Here is a 24,092-nt window from a genome sequence, read left to right as displayed (position 1 = left end):
AATGTTGACATCTCATCAGCGCAGCATTTTGTGTAATTGTTGTTGAACAAATGTAAATCTAATTATGATCTCACAATCGCTCACAAAAGTTAAATAGTTTTAATTAGAAATCTTCTAATTTATGAGTGAGTGAGTGAGTGAAAGAGACTATTTGGATTTCATTTTGGCAATTTCTAAGACATAGTCTTAGCAAGCAACAAAAAAGGAAAAAATGCTAAATAAATAAATGAATTTCAGCAAGCACAGCTACAATTAAGTTTTGCGTGTGTGTATGGTGTGTGTCTGTGTGTGTGTGTGTGTTTGCTTACAACTACATTAACACTTTTTGACTTTGACTTGATTTGCACAAAAGGCGAAAGAGATGCGGCTGCTGCTGCTGCTGCTGTTTGTCTAGCGCCCTCTTTTGTTTTGGAACATTTAAATGAGAAAAGTTTTATCAACCCCAGTTCGAGTCGCTTCTTCTGTTTCTGCTTCTTCTTCTTCGACTGTTCCTGACCCTCACACATTCTACATATACTATATATGTTATATCTAAGGAGCAAACTAAACAAGCCAAATGACGCCCATTGGACAAGGAATATCACAAAAAAACCAGCACAAAATATACTTGTATTTACCCAACCCCAAAGATGAGCGAAAAACAAGTAAGAAAAGCGATTTTTTGTTTGTTTTTCCGAACTGTACAAGTTACACACACACACATACACTCACACTCAAACTTGCAAAAGTTATGCGTGAGTTTTATATGACTTTTTATTGACAAAATGACAGCATTGTGGGCAGCAAAAGACATAATGATACTACAGTTAAGGACATATGTAGTGCACACCCTGATTTACAATGATGTGCGTGCTTATGTCAATTCAACTTTCTTTAACATTATTTTGCTTTTCAAATTCCCCTTTTTTATGCACTTTCTAAATGGTATAAACAATTAGAAATATGCAATTTGCTCGACCTACAAAATCTATTATTAGCTGCTCTCCAATCAATGAAAGGAATGTATGTGCTGATAAAAAATGACTTATCATAAAACATTCAATTTAATTGTGCGTGTTCAAGAGTGATAAACAAAAAGTGCAAAATACCTTGATAAAAGAGCGTATAGAAGCTTTGGGGAGTATAAAAGAAAGCTGCTGCGATGCAATTGTATTCATTTGAAAGTGAAAATGTTTAAGAATTCAGCGCGTCTCATTAGCTTGTTTGCCTGGCTTGCCATAAGTCTGGCACACACGATCACGCCCACCATCAAGGAAGGTGAGTGTGACCAGAGCACATAAACCAAATAAAACCCTATACAAATGTGTATATGCAGGTGCCACGGATTTACAGGTGACACCGTTTGTGCAAATCGGCAATGGATATTATTATTTTGAGAACACTATTAAAGCCAATTGGTTTGCTGCCTTTGAGGCGTGTCGTCGCATGGATGCCAGTTTGATCAGCTTGGAGACCACTCAGGAATGGCAGGCGATCGCCAACCATTTGAACTCTTTTGGCTATCCCAATCACTATTGGACATCGGGCACCGATTTGGCCAAACAAAGTGAGCACGTTTGGTTTGCCAATGGCAAAGCCTTGACCATCGATGCCTGGGCACGCGGACAACCCGATAATGCTGGCAATAACGAGCACTGCGATCATTTGGTCTACAATCGCGAAAATCCGCTGGTGAGAGAAATGAATGATCAGCCTTGCACCGCCAACATGAACTACATTTGCGAAGCTCGTCAACCCTATACAGTGTCATTTGTTGTTTGGTAAACGATCTGCACGATTTGCAAGATCTTCAATAAACGTTCATTCATTTGCAATGCAAATTGTCCGCTACAATTAGCTACAATTATTATTATAGGCTTCCCGATTACTTTAACAATAGTTGATTCGATAACTTACGACTCAATAGTGTCGAATAGTTTTTTTCTGATCTTGATTCAATAGCTTTGCAAATCGAAGTAATGGTAATTTACTATCGATAGTTTGAAATCATTGTTCTTGTATCTATTCGATAGCTTTGCATATCGAATTACTGCTAATTTGCTATCGATAGTATAAGATCGTTGTTCATGCAATTTGCAATTTATTTGAAACAAACAAAAATAACAATAAAATTAAATTTTTACCTCGTTCACTTTTATTTGCAAATTTCTATCGCTACTATACAAACATTTCCAAGGGCTATTTCAATAAATAATTATAAAATGCCAGCTAAGAGTTTTAAATGTATAATTTATACATTTTCGTTTTTTATAATTCTAGGAATTTTACATCGAATACAAAGCTTACTATCGATAGAATCCAACAATAAAACTTTCATCGATAGTAAAATCCTATAACTCAATATTATTGTATTTTACTATTATCACTTTTACTACAAAATTTGTGATTTAAATCTATCGATTGTGCTTACTCGATAGTAATGTATGCGTAATCGATAGTATTTAAATGAGTTTGAGTCATACCTTATAAGCAACACTTTGCTATCTCTATATGTATGTGATATATATTTGAAATCTATTATAGATATTTGTGCTGGGTATTTGCGGGTCTAACATTCAATTGACTCGCTGAAATATACAGTAATTTATTGGACTTAAGTTTGTTTTTCTCTCTCTCTTTCTGTCTATTCTGTCGCTGGGCGAAAATAAAACTTGTGCAAAACCAAATCGCATAAACTGTTGTTAAGTGTAAGTGCGATAAATCAATTTGTAATTGGGCCAAGTTTTTTTTTCGGGAATCTAACTCAAGTATGTGTGAGTGTGTCTGTGTGTGTGTGTGTGTGTGAATAAGGCTTAGCACATAGAAAAGTATGTGAGAGTGTGTTTGTGTGTGTGAGATTTTGGTCTTGAGGGTAAACCACTGAACGGTCTTGTCGAGGACTTTAGCGCAGCTTAAGCAGTATTTAGTGTGTCCATATGAGAAGTACACACATTCAAGTGTATGTGTGTGTGTCTTGTTGTTTTGGTGATAAAATTATTACATTTTGCAGCCTTTTTGGTCAACAGCTTAAGCTTGTCTCAGTGTGCCGGACTTTGGCCACAAATCCCAGCAAGCAGCATAAATGAACGAATAATAACAACAACCAGAATAATAATATCAACAACACACCAAATGCGGATTAAATATACATTATATACACACACACACATACATTTATATACGATGGACACATTCCGACATTAACGCAAACATTCGAATGTTTTCGTTCTTCTTTCTTTTTTTTATTTGCAGTTGGATTTGCAATTGCAAGATGAGGCTGGTGGCGACATCTCAAGTTTCATAACCAACGGCGAATGGGACTTGTTAGGTAAGTTAAGACACGCACATACAACGAGCGATAACGATAACGATAACAACATAGGGAATGCATACTAATTGATGAATATTTTTATAGTCTAATACTAATCTAATCTTTGTTAATGAATTAATCTCTCTCATCTTCTCTTCTTCTGCATATGGCCCTCGTTCCTCCTCCTACCAATCAAACAACCAACCAACCAACCAACATTCATCTCATCAAATCAAAATTATTCCAATACTATCGATAACTATCGATAACCACACATATATATATTGTGCATACCCAAAAAAGGTGTGCCCGGTAAACGTAATGAAATCTACTATAATTGCTGCCCAGAACCTTATATTGACATAACATTCGCCATTTTGATACGACGCAAAACTTTATACTATTTTTTCAATTTGATTGTGCCGTGCGTATTGATCGCCTCGATGGCACTGCTAGGTTTTACACTGCCACCAGATTCTGGTGAGAAGCTATCGCTTGGTAAGTGTCCAACAACCAAATCAATTCAACTTCTACTTCTCCTACTTCTACTTCAACAAAACTAAAAACTAAACTTTAAAAAAAAAAATACAAAACTAAACACACAACAAACAACAACAATAACAATTCCCTTTCCCTTTAAACGAAAAACTAAAACTAATTTAAAATAATCATAATAGAAAGAACAACAAAAAAAAACAAATAAAAATTTGTGCGTTGCGATATTTAATTGTTAGACTTTCTGTAGGCCGAGAAAACCTTTTGCATGCTCTATAAATCAAATCTAAACAAAATACACTCACACACACACACACACACATTGTATATAGGGTATATATGTAGTTGTCAAAACGGAAGCGCATTCTTTGCTACAGCATATTACGTATACGCCGAGGTGAACCTTGACTAACTACTCATATGCAAAATGCCCGCTGGCAATGGCAACTTTCACTCTCTCTCTCTCTTGCTCTTGCTCACTTTCTCTATCTCCGTTGCCGCTGTCGAAACAAAGCGAGAGTGCAGCAACAAAAGAAGGCGCCATCATTTGTAATCAAAGTCAGCGCTGGCAAAACTGTAAAATATGGCACAACCTTTCAACGAGAAGTGACAAAACGACAAACGGACGGAGGACGCACAAACACACACACACAAACACACAGCGTGCTGAAATGAGCACAAAGCCTTGACCCCTTGAACCTCATATATATATATATATGTATATATAGTATATTTATTTCTATACAGTATGGCATATTTCTATACACGTTTGTTAACCATGTCAAGAAGCGCAGCTCAAAACAAAACACAAACACGCAAATACTAAATATTTACAATATACAAATTCTGCATCTTAATGCATTCGCTGCAGTCTCGGCAGCCAGTCATCGGTAGTCGCATACACACATACCCTGGAAACTAGTTAATCTAATTTGCGTAAAACAAAGTTTTTAATGATGTACTATAAAGTAGTTACCTTTTACATCGAGAGCTCAACTTAAGAGAGATTCGAACTTCATACAAGTTTTGTATCGAACTATCAATACTTATTAACAGTGTGACCAGAGGTATACTAATAGGGTTGCCAGATGCATATCCAACAAGTGAATTGATAATTTGTTTAATTTCGATTTTTTATTGATGTATTAAGACCATATAAAGTAATTGCATTCAGTTGCCCGTTGCGTAATCAGCACAACTTAAATGAGACTCTAACTTCAAAAGGAATTGTACAGTGTGCCCAGATTTACACTAGAACGGTTGCCAAGTGCATATCAAAGTCTAATCAAAGCTAATTTTGCATAATATGCAACCGAATTTAGTTTCAACTTTGAGGAGTAATATTAATTAGATATTCTGTTTTTTTTTTCGGAGCAGCGTTTTTTTTTTCATTTTTATTTATTTTTTAAACTCTATTAAAACGATAAATAAATCTTAAATCAATCAATCATAAAGGAAGCAAAAGAAAACTGTTGGAATATCTAGAATAGAATTTCATATTACGATAACTTTAATAAATGTTCTTTATAACTGAGCTGGTTACACTAGGACATGCTCTTTCTTTTTCATCTCGAACCATGTCAACAAATGTGGTATAATACACTCAGCTAGCAGCTCCTCGAATTTACAGGGAATTCTCCTGCAAAAAGCCCGTAAAGTACAACATTCCTAGCAAAAAGATTTGCTGTGTCATAATCCACTGCAAATGCCAAATGGCAAACAACAAGTAAGAAAGCTATAGTTGAGTGTGCTCGACTGTGAGATACCCGCTACCCATTTTTAATGAAGGCGGTATTATTCTTAAAATATACCAAATTACAATTCCACAAAAATAACATACTTAAAAAATATACCAAAGTCTATATTTGGTATATTGAAATAGTAATATATTCAAAATATACCATAGGGTGCAGAATATTAATAATATACCATAGGCTATATTTGGTATATTGAAATAGTAATATATTCAAAATATACCATGTTAATAATATACCAAAGGTTATATTTGGTATATTGAAATAGTACTACATTTAAAATATATACCATAAAGTGCAAAATATACCAGATTGTACTTTATGAGGTCGAGAATTTCTCCTTCTGCTTATTACATAAATTTCCTGCAAGCACAAAGTTAAAATACCCCGTTTACCCTATGGTTAACGGGTATCAAAACGAAAGTTTCCACATCTTAAAGCCACTGAATTCGAAATTCTGAATAATTACAAGAAACGAATATCGAGTAAATCTGTTGCCAAATGTTGTTAATTTGCGACGATCTTTCGCTCGTTGATCTGGGTGCCAAGAGTTTGTGGCAACAACTGCTGTTGGGCTCATTTTGACCAATTTCGAAAGGAACAGACAGACGCACACAAAGACAGCTTGTGGATTGAAGGAAAGTTATGCGAAAATGTGGCAAAATGCTTTGCAGCTCATCCGCAGAGCACACAGAGCATTGGCATCTGAAGCTCATCACGTACTTTCAACACGCGCAGCATATGGTGCATGTCAAAAAATTTACACAATACTTTTATACAACGAGCAAAATTTATATAAAACTCCGAGACTCCGACACACACACACACACACACACACATACAACATTTCTATATATAGATACATTTCTATATATATTGCGTTTATGAGCAGCAAGAGAAGACGTAGCAAAACTTTTGCTTGCAGCTGTCAGCAAGAGAAAAAAAAATAAGCGAAAACAAAAAAAAAATACCGACAAAAAATGCCATATTTTAAAAATTGTTCATAGAGAACAAACCCCCCACCCCATATATGCGTGTCTGTCAACGAAAGCGTGTGTGTGTATGGGTGTGTGTATGTGACTGTGTGTGTGTGTGTGTGTGTGTAGCAAAACGCATTAGGGCCGCCAGCCGTGGTTCATGCATAATAGACAAGTTTGCGTAAAACCCTGTGGCTAATTTATGTTTGCCCGACACTTTTGGCGGCCTTCCTCTTTCTCCCTCACTCTCTCTCTCTCTCTCTCTCTCTGTTAGTCCCCCGCATACCCCTGACTGACTTTTGACATAATTTATATAACCTCAAAAGAGCAAGGCATAAAATATGCGCAGCACAAAAACGTTCCATTAAACGCGCTGCTTAGGCGCCACAAATACCCTGTACTCTACTCCACAAACAAACACACACACACACACATATACACAAACACAGTGAAACACATACAAGTGAAGACGCAACGTTGAGCGCTAGATGGCGCCAGTGTTGCTTTCAACTTCCGTAGTTGCTAGTTGCCTGCCCACCAAATTAATGAATAGAATGTTGTCTAGTTTCCTTTTTTTTGGTAAAAATTTGGAGCATGTTTAGAGTTTACACACAATACAAACAACAACAATGAAGTGTTTGCTATAATTAGGGGAACAAACATTGATTACAAAAACATTCCCTTGAGGTAGACAAATATAAAATACTATATATATTTATGAAGTGCAACAATTCTTAAAAAACAAAAAAAAAAAACAAATATAAAATAGCAGTATATCGGCACTTTAGCATCGAAGTGAATAAAAACAACAATACTATATGAAGTTTTGCATAGTTTTTGTTTGCTAAAGCGCTCTCCACATAACAAAAAAAAAAACGGAGTCATTTCGTTCCGCAGCTCCCAGCACAACAAAATTTTAAGTGTGTCGATGCTCCACATGCGAAAAAATAGAAAACCTATTAGTCCGAAATCATATCGATAAAGTAAAGAGAACCATTTAGATGCATAATTTAAAAATAAATAAATGGAAGCGTCTCGGACATTCTCTCATGAAGAGAAATGACATTAATTAAATTGTCGAGTCTTAAGACTGTATATGAAATATAAAATAAATGAAAATATTAATATGTGCTTGGCAAGTTTTGCTAATTGCATTTTGTTTGCCTATTAAGTGTGGCAATAAATTTCTTTTTTTTACAATTTCTGTGCCAAATTTAGGGTATTAAAGATTGTCAAATATGGTCACTCTGAAATGTGTGGAACAAGCGAAATTTGGAACATCGCATAAAATTAGGAAAGCAAACAACTAATAAACAGTATTTAAAAAAAAAGGACGTTCCTTCAAAAGAACAATCGATATAGACAATTTAAGCAAATAAAAAGAATATTATGAATGAGAATTATGAGAATTATTATTCTATTATTAATATTAAATATTAGTAAAGCATTACTTTAGTCTATCATTTCTTTTACAGTAGTAGTACATAATGCAATCAAAATTAGGCAATAGCTAAGCTAGTCGCTGCTCAAGAGTGTGTGTGCAGGGTATTGAAAAAGGCGGCAAAGCAACTTTTGATAAGGACTAAGCACTCACTGACAAACGCCAGCTGCCCATAAATAATGATAAGTTGCAAGAAGTACAAGCAAGAGTCTGTTTATAAGTGTGTGAGTGTGCCAAATGTGTGTGTGTGTGAGTCTGTTCATATATTGTTTTTATAGAAAAATGTAGTTGGTGTATTTTTTTGTTTTGTTTTTTTGGGTGACAAACACGAAATTTGCGAACGGACAACGGACGTGGAAGCACAACTTGAGGTTCAGCGCAGAGAATACGGTAGTAGTTTTTCGATGCGAAATCGCGCGAAAAGAAAACGGGAGAAAAAGGCGCGACAATTACAAAAAAAAAGCAAATATCGTAATCGCAATCGCAATCGTAATCGTAATCTCTACAATATCTACATACCACATCCACGTGCATCCAAATTGCAGCGAAGAAAGAAAGAAAGAAGGCAGCAGCGACGCAGGAAACTCAGTTTTGCAAACAGTCTGGCAACACTTCACAGTTCTCCAATAACAATTATAATAATAACTTTAATGTGCTCCACTACACTCCTCTCTCTCAATCTCTCTCTCTCTCTCTCTCTCTGTTTATCTCTCTCTCTTCTCTCTCTCTCCCTCTGTTTAACTCTACCTTAACACACTCAACACACACACACAACTGACACACACACACACGAACACACTCGACAAAAAAACGTACTCGCTGTGTGCTCATAAAATTTTTGCTGCATTCTTTCAGGAGTTACTATTTTACTATCGCTCACAGTCTTCCTGAATATGGTCGCGGAAACGATGCCAGCGACATCCGATGCCGTGCCGCTGCTCGGTAAGTTGAACACACACTCAAAATTATACACAAATCTCTCTATTTAGTACAGACATAATAATAATAATAATAATAATGATAATAATGTTTATTGTATAATTAATGCACATTCAAACATTCAGCTCTCTTTCTTCTCAACTCGAACTAATCAGTGAAGATTTAACTTAAACTTCTTTCGCTACAGCCGAGAAAAATAATACTGAAAAAAAGAGAAAGACAAATTGCAAACTTGTTTTTCATATTTTTTTCCGTTTTTCATTAAGAGTTTTTCGTTTTCATTAAATTTTGCAATTTTATGAATTTTCTTTTTATGTGTGTGTTTTTTTTTTTTGTTAAATACTCTCTGCGGTTGGGTCTTAAAGGTGCGCGGACTTAAGCTGCTCCACGAATGTTGTACAACTACTCGTAAATACACACACACACACACACACACTCGAAGCACACACACGCACACACATACACTCTAGCGTATTCTCATGCCACATTTCTACACATTTAGTATTTTAAGTATACACACACATATGCGAGTACTTATTGTACACACTGTGAGCTGCTAGACAACTTAGTCGCCTTCTCTCTCTCTCACTCTCTCTCTCTCTCATGTTCATATTAAAGCTGCTACTATATGAAAAACAATTTCAAAACTTGAGTCATTATTTCAATTGCATTTCTCAACGCGTCAAGCGCATTTCTTAATTTACTGACAATGCGAATTTTGAGTAAAATAAATACTGTGATAGTAAAAACTATTTGTGATATTAGCTTAAATAAGTGCCGGTTAAATTTAACATGCACTTGACAAACACTAGATAAAATCTTCGAAAATATGTTTCACTCAATGAACTATAAAGACTAAATTTATATGTTAGCAAAGATATTGAACGAACTATTTAGACAAGTATAAACCACTTAAATAACTGACGGTTAACACGAACTTGACAAACTCCAAAAAAAAAAAAACTAGGTGTATAGCAAAGAAATTGAGTTCATATACATAAACGAACTATTCAGACTTTAATATAAACTCCTTAAATATAGTATGAACTATTTGTGATATGAACTACTTAAATCACTGCCAGTTAAAATTAACATGCACTACAAAAGCACTAAATGAACTGTAAAGAAATATAGGTATATAGCAAAGATGTCGAATTCATTCATATTTCAACTTTTTAGTGCTAAGATATTTCTAAGATAGCTAAGATATTGAGTTCGTAAAAACATTAGACTTTAAAGTCAATATAAAAATAACTACTTAACTAACTGCCGGTTAAAATGAAGCCCTACTTCGAAGACAACTCCCAGTTAAATTTAACATGAACATGAGAAACTCTTGACAAACTATGAAAAGGCTTTGCAGTCAATGAACTATAAAAACTTAATACTATATATATCAAAGATATTGACCTCATATAGAACAATTCTTTAGACGTTGAAATCCTTATAATAATAACTATTTAAATAAGTGTCAGTTAAAATTAGAAAACCTCGACAAATGACATTTAACACGAACATGAGAAATCCTTGACGAACTGCGAAAAAAAATGAGAGACTAAATATATATCAAAGATATTGAACAACTCTTTAGGCTTTATAATAATAAGTACTTAAATAAATGTCAGTTAAAATTAACATGAACCTGAGAAAATCTTGACAAACACCGAAAATACTTTGCTGACCTATAGAGAATGGATGAACAATAAAGTCTAGGTATAAAGCAAATTTGTTAATATCATGTAGAACAACAATTTCGACTTTAAAGTCTTTGAAGTAACTAACTACTTAAATAACTGCCAGTTACATTTAACGTGAACATGAGAAACCCTTGACAAACTGCGAAAATGCATAACAGTAATTAAACTATAAAAACTAGGTAGATAGCAAAGATATAGACTTTATGTAAACGAACTATTTAGACTTTAAACTCGTTATAATATGAACTACTTAACAAATGCACAACAAATGTAAGGAATGAGTGAAATTCTCACTTCACAAAAGTTTAAAATGATTAAAGTACCATAAACACTAGATATTTAGCTCTGTTTTTAATATAAGTGAGTGGAGAAATCAAAGTACAACTTAACCCTCACCTTTTGTATCAGTGAAGATTTGCAGCGCTATTAGTTTCAAATTTGAAGTTTTGCTTTTTATTTCCTTCTCTTTGTAGTTTTTTTTTCTGCTTTTCTGTTTTACTTTTTTTTTTTTTGCTGTGTGCTGCATTGCATCGAAATTGAAAACAATAAACACGTACAGCAAATTGGCCCGTTTTAAGTTTCAAGCAGCTCACCTTCCTGGATCAGGATGAGGATGAGGATGAGGTTCAGGATGTGTGTGAACCAAAACCAAAGCCAAAGCTAAATAAAATGTGGGCGAGAACTTTATAAAGTGCGTGGTGGGAGGAGGAGGAGAAAGATGCGTTTATTCTGTTGTTGCTGTGCAATCTTTAAGTGTCTGATTTCTGGTTTGTGTTTGTTTTTGTTTTTCTCTTAATATTTCATTTAATGCCGAGCGTCTTCCTCTCTCTCTCTCTTCTTCTCTGTGATTTAAGCGATTTCAAAAACTTTGCACAGTTCAAGTTTATCCCCATCACGTGCATATTTCGTAGCTTAACTTTCGCCCAACAACAACAACAACAACAAAAAGCAATTCTGCTCGCTTCGATTTCGCATTAATAAAGCATAAAACTATGTGAAACTAATGCTGGCTTAAGTATTAAGTATCCATGGATATTGAAATCAACTAGCTTTTAGATAGTTTTCGCTCAACGAATAATGCAGTTTTTGTAGTACTTTCCAACACTGCCCGCTGCTTACAACACTATGTACACACACACACACACACACACACACATAACACTCATGAAGTTTTGCAGCTTCAATTTGCATTTTAGTCATTCATTAAAACCAACCCAAAAGAGATAACGCCGCTCTCTCTATGTAGAGAGAAGAAGTGTGCGAAATAATTAATTTTGCGGCACTGTACAACACTAGTCGCTATGCTGATAATCAAAACCAATTAGCTGATTTCACATACAATCCGTAGTTGAACGCAACAATTAACATACTACATTAACAAAAAGAAACTCTCCGACTCTCGAGTGTGAGTGTGAGTGTTATTTGAATGAGTATTCGTAGTTGTAATTCACATAGTTTAATTTTAAGATATCTAAGTGTGTGTGTGTGTGTGCGTGCGTGTTTGATTATTAGAGATAATTTAGTGAGTGAAACAAATGTGTTATCCGAGTAGCTACTAATTATGCATTGCAATTGTAAACGTAAAACGTATAACGTATGTATGTAGATGCAACAAATGACCGCAGCAATTACACAATAATAATCTCCAATTCCCAATTAGCTTCACCAAAATATAATACATTACACAGACAGACACACAGTCGAAGCGCAAATGCAAAACGCATCAATCGCATTTGACAATCGGTTTTTCACTCGCCATTCACTCACTGAAAAGCATGAAATCCAGCTGACAACAAAGTTGTCTATCAAATCAAAACCTTTATCACATTTCCACATTATCGCCAAATTTGACAGCTCTACACAGAGAGTAAAAAACTAGCTAAAATCAAGAATAAAATCTTAAATGAAGATTCTTTGACCAAGAAGGTTTACTTCTTCTTAAAATTCAAGTTTATAATCTTGTTTCAAGAATGGAAAACTCTCAAAATTTAAATCGAAATTCTACCAAAAATCTAGATTGCCCAATTTTGAAATTAAAGATTATAATCTTATTTCAACAATGTAAATATCCTAAAATTGAACAAGGATGGGAAAATCTGAAATCAAGACGAAACAATCTTAAATTTTAAAACAAACAACAAAATTGATTGTGTGTTTTTTACCTTGAAATTCTTGATTATAAAATCATTTCGAACTTAAAAGAAAAGTTTTCCATCTTAAAACGAGTATTGAAAAACAAAATCTTGTCTCAAGATTATTTCAACCTAAAACATCATAAATCAAGATTTGGAATCTTCTTTTTGAGGCAAGATTAAAATCTTCAAATAATATGTTTTTAAGCTTAAAATGCAAATTTACCATAAAAATCGTAATTTTCAAGATTGTTTTCTTAAGATCGATCTCAAATCGAGTTTAGCAATCTACATTTCAATGAAGATGTTTTTCTCTCTGAGTAGCATTTATAGTTTTCGAGCTATTGCTGTTTATATGTGCGGACAGACAGACAGACGGATTGATTGATTTGCATTTTCATATGCGCTAGACTTTAACACACACAAACACATATCTGCATAGAGTTGTGCCTGAAGTCGTGAGCAAAAGGAATCATCATCAATGAATGTGTGAACCACCCCAGCGAACCTGCTTAAAAGTTCTGTACATTCAATATACAACAATTACCAACAAAAAATGCCATCAATAGAACATCATTTTGAATGAACTGAAACGAAAATTAAACGAATTTATCAAAAGTAATCGAGTAACAAGTATAGTATTTGTTATAATCTAATATAATATACATATATATATATATCTACTTTAGTTGGAAGTTGGAGTTGGAAGTTTGGGTTACTTGTTGATCATCATCCAACATCATCGACGCATGATCAAAACGAATAGAAACCAAACAACTCTGATCCAACAACATTTTGTAGTCCATTTTGAACATCTGAACATCTTGATATCTCCATATCTAACATATTTGTCGACTATATACATATATAAATATATATATTTAGTAACATTAACAAGTAACAAGTAATTGCTACGAACTAAGAAGGTAAGTGGAGCTCTGTGTGTGTGCGCGTCGTTGGAATATACATATATCGTAATGCTTCTGAGAGATCTGCGATAAAACTACAAGAGACAAATAAAAGCCAATTCAATAAGTACAAGTTTCCCGTTCATGAAAACATTAATTGCATTGTTGTTCCCATCTATCCAGCATGCCATATCCACCACACTCGATTATCGTATCATGTGTATCGTATATCGTAAACCGAATATCGTATGTCGTATATCGTAATTCGAATATCGAATGCTAATCATTGTATCTTGTGCATCGTATATCGTTAATCGAATATCGTATGCCGTATATCGTAATTCGAATATCGTATGCTATTGTCAATTCACTGTTTGTTTGAAACTTATTTTGCACCACGTTGCTATAGAAGTATGCATATAGCAACAACACACACACACACACACCTACATACACTCTATCACACACACACACACACTCGACACGTAACGTAACGCAACGTAACGTAACGAAATTTCATTGAATTTATTTTAATTTTTTTTTTTCAAAACGTAGAAACTCGTATGTGTATCTTGAATATCGTATCTTGTATCGTATTTCTTATCGTATCCGAGGACTGGTATGGAAAATTCGCATGAAACAAGACAAATTCAGATGAATAGTAATTCGCAACAAACAAAAAGAAATGAAACAACAACATAAACATAAATAACAACAATATTATACGATACCATCTATAAATATATTATATTACATTCTGATATTTGATTTGTTGTCATCTACTTTTTACTACCTACTATTGTCTCGCTCTCTCTCTACTTTTCTCTCTCTCTCTCTCTTTCTCTCTGTGATTTCGTTATAACAATAATTTTTGTGTTTCGATTTTGATGGTTTTACTGGTTTTTCATTTTGGTTTTGGTTTTGTATTCGGATTTGGATTTGGATTTGGATTTGTTGGATTTGCGTACAACAAACGAGAACTCGAGCAATTGTGTCGAGAGTCTATATATATGCTATATATACTATATATGTATTTGCCAAGGACCACTACCACATAATGTAAAAGGAAAAACGTTCTTGTTGGCATGCAAGAACACAAAATGCCTATCAAACTAGTTGACATGACACCGCCGGCCACCCACACACGCACACACACACACACACATACCTCAGCACTCACACACATTTGACAACGAAAAAAAACGAAAACAATTTGCGACTCTATCTTCAACTTCTTTATTGCAGTTATGAATACGAAATGCGAATGCGTATATGAATGTCAATGTGTGCGTGTGCTCGAAAGGGGGCGGGACACAACGTGGGGGCTGGGCGTGGCATGCGTCGTGGGGTCAAAGTCAACATCATCATGAACAAACATGTCCCCGGGTTCAATTGAACTTTTGTCGCACATTTTACACATCGAACTTTGGTTTTTTTTTCTTGCTCGCTGCAATTAATGAAACTAACACATACACACACACACACAAACACACACACTCACTAACACAGCATATATCGAAACACACACATACACATCCACTCACACACACACACACACACACGGGAACAGCTATGTAAATAACTAAATAAAATAAAAAACATGTCCGTGTTAAACGAAAAACAAAAATTATAATAATAATTGAGCTAAACGCTGTCTTTAACTCTTGCTCTCTCTCTCTCTCTCTCTCGCTATCTCTCTGTGTCTCACTTTTGCTATGTCTGTATATTTGGCTCTCTCTCTCTCTCTCTCACACACACTCACACACACACACGCTGTCAAACACACGCATACATATGTGCTCTATATATGTATTTGTATAGCAACAACTCTTTTTTTTATCGGCTCATCAATTTGCATGTAAAAATCGAAAGGAATTTTTACTTAGATTGGCAAAATAAAAAAAAAAAAAAAAAAAAACCGAAAAATTTTTGTGGGGTATATAAGACTAGGCAGGGTTGCCAGGGTTGTATGTGTAAATATTTTGTCTTCTTCTTCTACTACTAATTATTGTTATTGTTATCGTTATCGTTACTCAAATTATTTTTCTATTGTTGTTGTATGATTTTTGAATTAGTTGTTTTTTTTTTTGGTTTGTCGTGTGAAGATTGTTGGAGAAATCTCGGCTTTTTGAGTTTGGTTCGTTCGTTCGTTCGAATTCTCTGTGCGCTGTAGTTGTGGTAGTAAAAAAAAAAATCTCGCTATCTCTCTCTCTTACTCTCTAACTCTGTCTTTCTCTCTCTCTCTAACTAATTAACTATCTATCTCGCTCTCGCTCATGTTGTTTATAAAGTAATTCCCAACAACAAAAAAAAAAGATTGCTAACTTTTGATATACTACCAAACTATATGCTTTTCTTTTGATGGTGTTTCACTTACTTTCAACACACACATACACACACACATACACTCATTGTATCATAGACAGACACACACACACACACACAGACACATTTACACAATCTAGCTGGTCACACTTGTAAATACCACAAACACACACACACACACACTTTACTTGTATTTTTTTGTGTGTTTTCTTTTAAGTTGTTTTTTTTTTTTGGTATTTTGTTAATTTTTGTTAGCATACATACTTATTCATATCGCATACGCATACGTATGTGTATATATGTGTATAGTAGAAACGTACGTCGTTCGTATGTATGTATGTATGTATGTATGTATGTGTGATAAACTGCCCATTAACTGTGTGTGTTTGTTTTTTAAAGGTTATCAAATCCCACTACAACAACAACAGCAACAACAACAATACTTATACTATATATGCATATGCGACTAGTTTCTCTACACTCTCCTCTACATATACATATATATATATATATACACACCTATATATATATACAATATATATTACTTAAATAATCATATGCTTAGAGCCAACAATTATGTAGTGGAGTGTATGTGCCCCAAACAACAACAACAACCACAACAACAACAACAACTACAACTACAACCATAACAATAACCATAAAACAAAAATATGCAAAATATATATATATTATATTTTTGTAAACAAACATTCAGATGCACAGTGAAAATAAACGCTTTAAATTTATTTTACTTTTCTGTATAATACATTACTCTCTTTTTGTTTAATGCAATTTTCACTGTGCATTCGCTAAATAAATGCAATTAAATAGAACTTAAATAATAGACCTCAAATTAAAAACGAATTAAAACAAAAAAAATAACAACAACAAAAAACAAAAACTAGTGAGAAAGAAACGCACCCACAGAACAAACAAGCTCTCGATCCATTTCTAAATATTTAATTGCCATTTAACCAAATTACAAACAAAAAAAAAAACAAACCTCAACAACAACCACGAAACAACTACCAAACATCACACATACACACACAACAAACAAAGTACAACAAACAACAAACAAACAACAAACAACAATTAACTGTAGTTAAAAACAATCAACACCTTTTGCCCAAGACCCATGTCTATCATCAAAACAATATTTTACAGCTCAACAATTTCGAAGAACCGAATCAGATCTCGATTTTTAAACAAAAATGATGATTGCGGATAATTGGTTGTGCACAAAAAACCAAAAACGAAAAATACCTTTAAAAAAAAAGAAATGAAAAATGTAAAAAAGCAAACAGGGCAGTCAAAAGGAACAACAATTAGTCCCAAAATAACAAAAGAAAATTCTTGAAAGAGAAATATGAAGAAACCCCCCCGAAATATTTAAGGCAAAGAAAAAGGAAAAACGAAAAAAGATAAAGAAAAAGAAAAAGAAAAGGGCGTCAAGTCAAACGCGCGGTTCATTTCAAAAGAAAGTCCCAAAACTCTTTTTGAATTGAGCCACAAGTTTGCCTCTCGCTCCATCTCTCTTTCTCAATTTATGTATATCTCTCTCTCTCGCTCTCTCTCTCTATATATATATATCTGTCGCTGTCTAACACTTTGTCTACCTGTCGCTACACACACACACACACACACACTCTCTCTCTATCTCTGTCTTTGTCTCTATATCTGTCTCTTTTGTCTGTTGAATATTTTTTGGCGAGGCAAAAGACAAAAAAACAAAACAAACACTTGTAAAATAAATTTTTTCACTGAAGCAATTTACGATAAGAACAAATATCGAAAGAACAATGTTTATATATTTATTAACTATACTTCTTTTATTTCGATATACTGCTTTGAACTTTTTTCTCTAACTTTAAACTTTAGTAAGCTACACTGACAAACAACAAAAATCAAAACAAACAAAATACAATCTACAATACGTATTTTTTTCCAAATTTCCAATACGATTTTCTGTAAATAAGATCAGAAAACTGATCAAGCGAAATGTGTATAAAGTTTCACTACGAATTCAACAACAAAAGCACACACACACACACACAGACACAGACACATACAAGAAATCGCGTAACAACAACAAAAACAAGAACAACAACAACAAAACAAACTCTTTATTCTCTAAACTAAGTAGGGCAATTTTCGAGGTGTGACTTTGAATCGAAATCGAAATCGAAATTGATAAATTGAAAACCGATTATAATATATACAACAACAACAAACATAGCTTAGCGAATATCGAATATCGAAATCGTAATCGATATCGATCGATGGAGAATCGATAATGGAATATTATTACCACAACGTTTTTGTGTCATTTTTGTGTCCTTCTAGGAACTTATTTCAATTGCATTATGTTTATGGTGGCCTCATCAGTTGTGTCAACCATACTTATCCTCAATTATCATCATAGAAATCCAGATACGCATGAAATGAGTGAATGGGTAATATTTATATTCAAACTTACTAAAAATTTAACTAACTTACTTGCTAACTACTTACTTACCTTACTTACCTTACTTACTTTACATCAATCAACAAATACCACAAAAAATACAAAAAAAAAAAACAAAAAATTAAAAACAAAAAGCATCAACTATCTCTCTCGAAATAAAACCAATACTATACCATTAACTATATATTCCTCCGATTTTGTCTCTATTTTGAGTTCCCCACATACTTCTACTTACTACTAACAATTACTAAATTTATATTTATTCATTTTGAGTTCGTTTTTGTTTTTCGAGCGTTCTGAGAGATATCGATACGTTATCGATTGCTATTTTCATTTAATACCAAAAAAAAAAACAACCAACCAAACACCCCACAAACTCGCTTTACTTAAAATATAAAAAACATTTCCATGTACATATTATTTAATTGAACATTCTATCTAAGTACTATATACAAAATATGTACCAACTACTTCAACACACACATACACTCACACTCACACACACATACACATGTATAGAGCAATATCTTTAGATCGAGAACTCGAATCAAGTCTTCTACTCTTACACTCGTCCACACAAATCAAATCTTATAAATTACTATACAAATTACTCTCAGCAACTCTCTCGCTTGCATTTACTCTCTCTTCTTTTACACTCTGCTGCATGCCATTACATTTTGCAAGTCATTTAAATGAAAAAAAGAAACAATTAACAACAAACAACGCAGAGTAACAACAAAAAATACAATTAATTATAGGAGCAAACTTTATTTAACTGTACAGTTTAGCTTTTGATGATTGGTAATGTCCATTAACATTCGAAAACTTAACATCAATTAAATTGTATGTACTATCGGCAAATCTATTTAGCATTGAGCACGGCTGTTACAATGAATTTCAATTATGATTTTCAGTAAATAGATTTATGGTGTGGTCATGAACTCTTCTTTTTACCATTTCCGTGCCAAATTTAAGGTCATAAAGCTAGCTAAATATGGTCACTCTGAAAATTGAACTTGCTACAGGTTATTATTATTTAAAAGGTTAGTTATAATTAAAATTAATACTAACGCTATTGGTAAAGCAATGGCAGTGAAGGCCTTCAGCTATTGCTACAGGTTACTTATTTCGTCCATCGGGAAACAGCGCTTATCTAAAAAAATATATACCATATATATCGATAAAACTATCAATATCTCTTGTGACAATACAATAACTATCGAGACTCTTCTTTGATAATTTATTGTGCTTCAACTGCCGCGAGCTATTCATAAAAAACAAACTTCTCGATTTGTTCATATGATAGTTTTGTGAATTGTGTTTTAAGTACCAGGAGTTGTTCATCAAAAAAATTATCGTTATTATCATAAGATAGTTTTGTTTATTTTACTTCAACTGCCGAAAATTTTTCATAAAAAAACCATCGATTTTTCGATATTTTCATTCGATAGTTTCGATTATTGTGCTTCAAAAACCTATCGATATTTCCATACGATAGTTTTGTTTATTCTACTTCAACTGTCGTGACCAATGCTCAATAGAAGAAACCATCATCTCGTGTACATACTTCACTGTCCTCCACTCTCTCGATGATTAATATCAGATTATCTACTATATAATCGCCATTTGTAATACTCTAATTTGAGATAGCAATGCATCGATGCTTGCTTGTGCTAATGTAGTATAAGCTCGCATCAATCAATCAGCCATCAGTCATCATCCAAATTGTCCCCTGAAAGAAATTTGAAATCAAATTGTGTTTATTATTTTCGAGACAAGGTTTTTTAAAACGTTGAACATAAATTTTGCAAACAAAAAAACCAAAACCAAATGCTTAAAGTTAAAATTTTAAATAAATACAATATTAAATGCATATATATATAAATATATAATAAATTTACAGTTCTTACAATATATATGTATTATACTCAAATACCAATGCAGAGATGAACGCAATGTGTCTGTGTTTTGACAACGAATTTACCACATTTAGTTAGTACATATTTAGTACAAATTGATGATATGCTTTAACCTTTAACCTTAACCTTTGAACTTGATTTTATTGCCCTATAAGTATCTGTATTTGTACCTATAACTTGCATTACAAAAAAAAAAAAGAAAAAAAAAAAAAAAAAAAGAAAAGAAAACCAAATGAAAGCACAATAATCACACCGAAAACTTTTATTTCTCTAACAAAAACTCTGGCCACCAACAACTACAACTACAACAACAACTACTACTACAACAACAATAACAACAACAACAATAACTACAACAACAACTACAACTATTACTACGTTAACTGGCAAACTCTCAACGCTTAAAAAAAAAAAAAACTTCTCAACTCTACTACTGCTATCTCTTTCATTCCCTGTAACTAACTAACTAACCAACTAACTAACTATGCAACTAACTAACTCTAACTATCTTCGTACAAAAAACGCGCGTGCTGTTTGCTATCTCCTACTACTTTTTAACACACACTCAACACTCATCTATCTACATGCCACAACGTGTGAACGCAACTTAATCAAACTAATTAAAAAAAAAAAAAAAAAAAAACCAAAACCTTAACAACTTTCTGATAAATAAATTTTAAATTCTTAAACTGTAAATTGGAATTAAACAACATCAACTACAAACAACAACAACAACTATTTGTGAACGTGTGTCGTAATTTTTACTAACTACAACAACTACAACAATGATTGCAAAAATCAAAAACTATATACCGCAAATGTACCTAAAAATATGATATCTATACATAAAACTAACGAAAATATACCAAAAATATACCATATACTACTAAAAATGATATATTAAAAAAACTACTCCATATCTATACATAAAACTAACGAAAAAAAAATACCAAAAATATACTTATTGCTATTATTTTTAACCGCATTACCCAACACACCTCCGTCTCTCTGTCGAACTCGCACACACAGATAAGAGTAATATTCCTTTATTGGTTACCTTGCATATTGCGCATGCAAAGACCCGGACAGGTTGGCTACGAATGCCCGCCGCCGCCCTCGTCGTCGGGCTCATCGAACGCTGGCGACAAAAAGCAACAGATCCAAAACGTTGAGCTCAAGGAAAGGTAACCTCCTCCCCTTATATGATACTATGTTATACTCTCGCCTCGCGCTAACTCTGCAGCAAGCAAACTATCGCTTTTACTATCGATAACAGTTTGGACTTGAAATTTTGCGATGCTTACATTACGATAGTACTATCGATAGTTGAATTATAGCACAATTTTCGACATTTTGTTAACATTTTGTTTCCCCAACAATTGCATCCACGCAGATCTTCGAAATCGCTGCTCGCCAATGTGCTCGACATTGATGACGACTTCCGATGCAATCATCGCTGCGCCAGCGCCACATTGCCCCATCAGCCCACATACTATCGGACAATGTTTAGGTAAGTTATCGATAACAACTTGTAGTTGAAGCTACACAAAAACAAAATAGAAATGAATATTTTTAAGCTAAAGTCTTTTAGTTGTGAACTTATTCATTTCCTCGCCCCCAAAACATTCTTTTCCTCGCTCTTTTCATTCAAATTGAAATAGTTTGGCATGCGAGATAACTCATACGCAGTGTTGCCACCATAACAATTGCTTCGCCGTTTCATTGGTTTTGTTTTTTTTTTTGTTTTGTCTATCGATGATAAATTGAGTATGCTTTTGAAATGAAATTCACGGATTAACGCTTTCACTGCACACTCGTCCATACAGTGTTACCTCCCCAAACGAATCAATTCATATTTGATTTAAACAAAACTCTGTAGGCAGCTTTCACTGTATGCGCGTTCGAAGTATGATAAATGTGAAAATTTCTAAATCAACATTCCGAAAGTCCAATTGAACGAATCCGTTTTGAAAGCAATCACAAAATCGGGCTCAGGCCAAAAGGAAAATACAGAAAACAAAAGGGGGAGGGGCGAACAAAAAAAAGAAAGTTTCGAAACTTTTGGTCAGCAATTGAGGATGAAGTTACGCATACGCACCGTGCGCAGCGCAACGCAACGCAACGTCGCGCTGCCGCAGAGAAAAGTTTTAAATGTTTGCCCAATTTAATTTCACTGCATGGATGAAATGTGAGCTCTGAGCTCACCAAAAGAACACGAAAAGAAAAGAAAGGAGACGCAACAAAAAAACAAAAAAAAACCAAAAACACTGGACAAAAGTGGAAAATAGAAAAAACTTTAAACGATTTGACGACAATATCAATATCAACAACAAACTAAAAACGACAGCATTAGTTGTGAGCACAAGACAACAAAAAAACAACGAAAAGAAAGAAAGAAAAAAAAGAATAGAAAAAAAAAACAACGACTTCAACAAGGCACATCCTCATACGCATCCGTACGCTCATCCGCATCCTCATCCGCATCCTTATTCAGCAATGCCTCGAATGACAGTCAATGACAATGACAATGACAATGACAAGATGTGTATACACACACTACGTGTGTGTGTGTGTGTGTGTGTGTTTGTACCCGCAACAACAATGAGACAAACAAACAACAAACTAGAGGCATGCCAATGCCATACTTGAATATAATAGTGGCATGTGGCAAGTGGCAAGGACACGCATTTAGTGACAAGCTGAAAAATACATAGAAATACAATCGTAATGGAAAACCCTTAGAGAGCAGTAGACCCTCCTCCCTTTTTCCCTTCCTCCTCCACGACGCCGCAAACTGCGAAACCGAGAACTGAAGAACTGAGAAAATGAAGAAGGAGAATCGAGATGCGAGATGCGAGACAACTGTGCCAGAGTCACGTTTCTCAGTTGAGTTCACAGCCCTCTCCATAACATTGCATTCTCAGCTTTTTGATACCCGCTATCCGATGGTGTAGAAGGGTATTCTAAGTTTATGTCTGCAGGAAATGTATGTAACAGAAGAAGGTTTCTCCGACCTCTTAAAGTATACATATTTGTGATCAGCATCTGTCCGTCTGTCTGTCCGTCCGTCTGTTTAAACACCTAGATCTCGGAAACTATAATAGATATAGCTATCATTCCTTTTTGACAGCACTTGTTATGTTTGCACGCATATGAAGTTTATTTCAAATCTTTGCCACGCCCACTTCCACCCTAGCACATCGATAAAAATCAAATATAGTCGCGCATTTTGGTACAGACAATTATACCTGACAATTTGATTGCAAACGAATAAAAAGAAATTATGAGAAATAACAAGAAGTTATTTAGGAAATACTTTTTTGTGAGACAAAACCTTTATTTACAACAAATATTAGCTGCTTTGACTGACAATCTGGTATATTTTGCACTCTTTATAGTCTTTGGTATATTTTAGTATTTTGCAGCGATTTGGTATATTTTGTATCCCCTAATATATTTTGAACTTAGAAGTTTATCAATATACCAAATACATCCATTAGTATGTTTTCATTATTTTTGTGATATATTAAATTAGTATATTTTAAATATAAGACCACACTGTTTTCCTCTTATTCATAATGTGTGGCGTTATGTTTTAGTAATCTGTGGTATATTTTGAATTGATATACCAAATATGGCCTTCGGTATATTTTAAAATTAATACTGCACGGTTTTTCTCGTATTCAGAATATATAGCGTAATATGTATTTTATACCTTCGATATACCAAATATGGCATTCGGTATATTT

General features: G+C 33.9%; 2 protein-coding genes across 5 annotated transcripts in view; both read left to right on the top strand.

The window, feature by feature from the left end:
• Positions 1 to 24,092, top strand: part of LOC133849080 (neuronal acetylcholine receptor subunit alpha-7) — a 217,785-nt gene that overhangs the window by 187,667 nt on the left and 6,026 nt on the right. For 3 of the 4 annotated variants that reach the window (XM_062284944.1, XM_062284943.1, XM_062284942.1), the window contains exons 7-12: positions 3,232 to 3,307; positions 3,593 to 3,787; positions 8,812 to 8,898; positions 18,304 to 18,413; positions 21,373 to 21,527; positions 21,737 to 21,853. In XM_062284944.1, the coding sequence (XP_062140928.1) occupies positions 3,232 to 3,307; positions 3,593 to 3,787; positions 8,812 to 8,898; positions 18,304 to 18,413; positions 21,373 to 21,527; positions 21,737 to 21,853 (740 nt within the window). Of the gene's footprint in view, positions 1 to 3,231; positions 3,308 to 3,592; positions 3,788 to 8,811; positions 8,899 to 18,303; positions 18,414 to 21,372; positions 21,528 to 21,736; positions 21,854 to 24,092 lie in introns of those variants that run through there. The other variant, XM_062284945.1, reaches the window with a different exon arrangement.
• On the top strand, positions 1,148 to 1,791 carry LOC133849087 (C-type lectin 37Da-like). Its single transcript, XM_062284959.1, has 2 exons — positions 1,148 to 1,257; positions 1,316 to 1,791. The coding sequence occupies exons 1-2, from the start codon at positions 1,170 to 1,172 to the stop codon at positions 1,762 to 1,764; spliced, it is 537 nt and encodes a 178-aa protein (XP_062140943.1). The 5' UTR covers positions 1,148 to 1,169; the 3' UTR covers positions 1,765 to 1,791.

This window comes from Drosophila sulfurigaster, chromosome X (assembly GCF_023558435.1).
Source record: "Drosophila sulfurigaster albostrigata strain 15112-1811.04 chromosome X, ASM2355843v2, whole genome shotgun sequence".
In the NCBI taxonomy this organism is placed as follows: Eukaryota; Metazoa; Arthropoda; class Insecta; order Diptera; family Drosophilidae; genus Drosophila; species Drosophila sulfurigaster.
Note: the sequence above shows the minus strand (reverse complement) of the source record. Positions and strands in the feature narration are given on the sequence as shown.

Bases quoted from the DNA above. Each gene is read 5' to 3' on its own strand.
- LOC133849087 (XM_062284959.1), top strand. From the start codon at position 1,170: ATGTTTAAGAATTCAGCGCGTCTCATTAGCTTGTTTGCCTGGCTTGCC. The intron at 1,258-1,315 runs GTGAGTGTGACC...GTGTATATGCAG, and splicing joins CACGCCCACCATCAAGGAAG to GTGCCACGGATTTACAGGTG.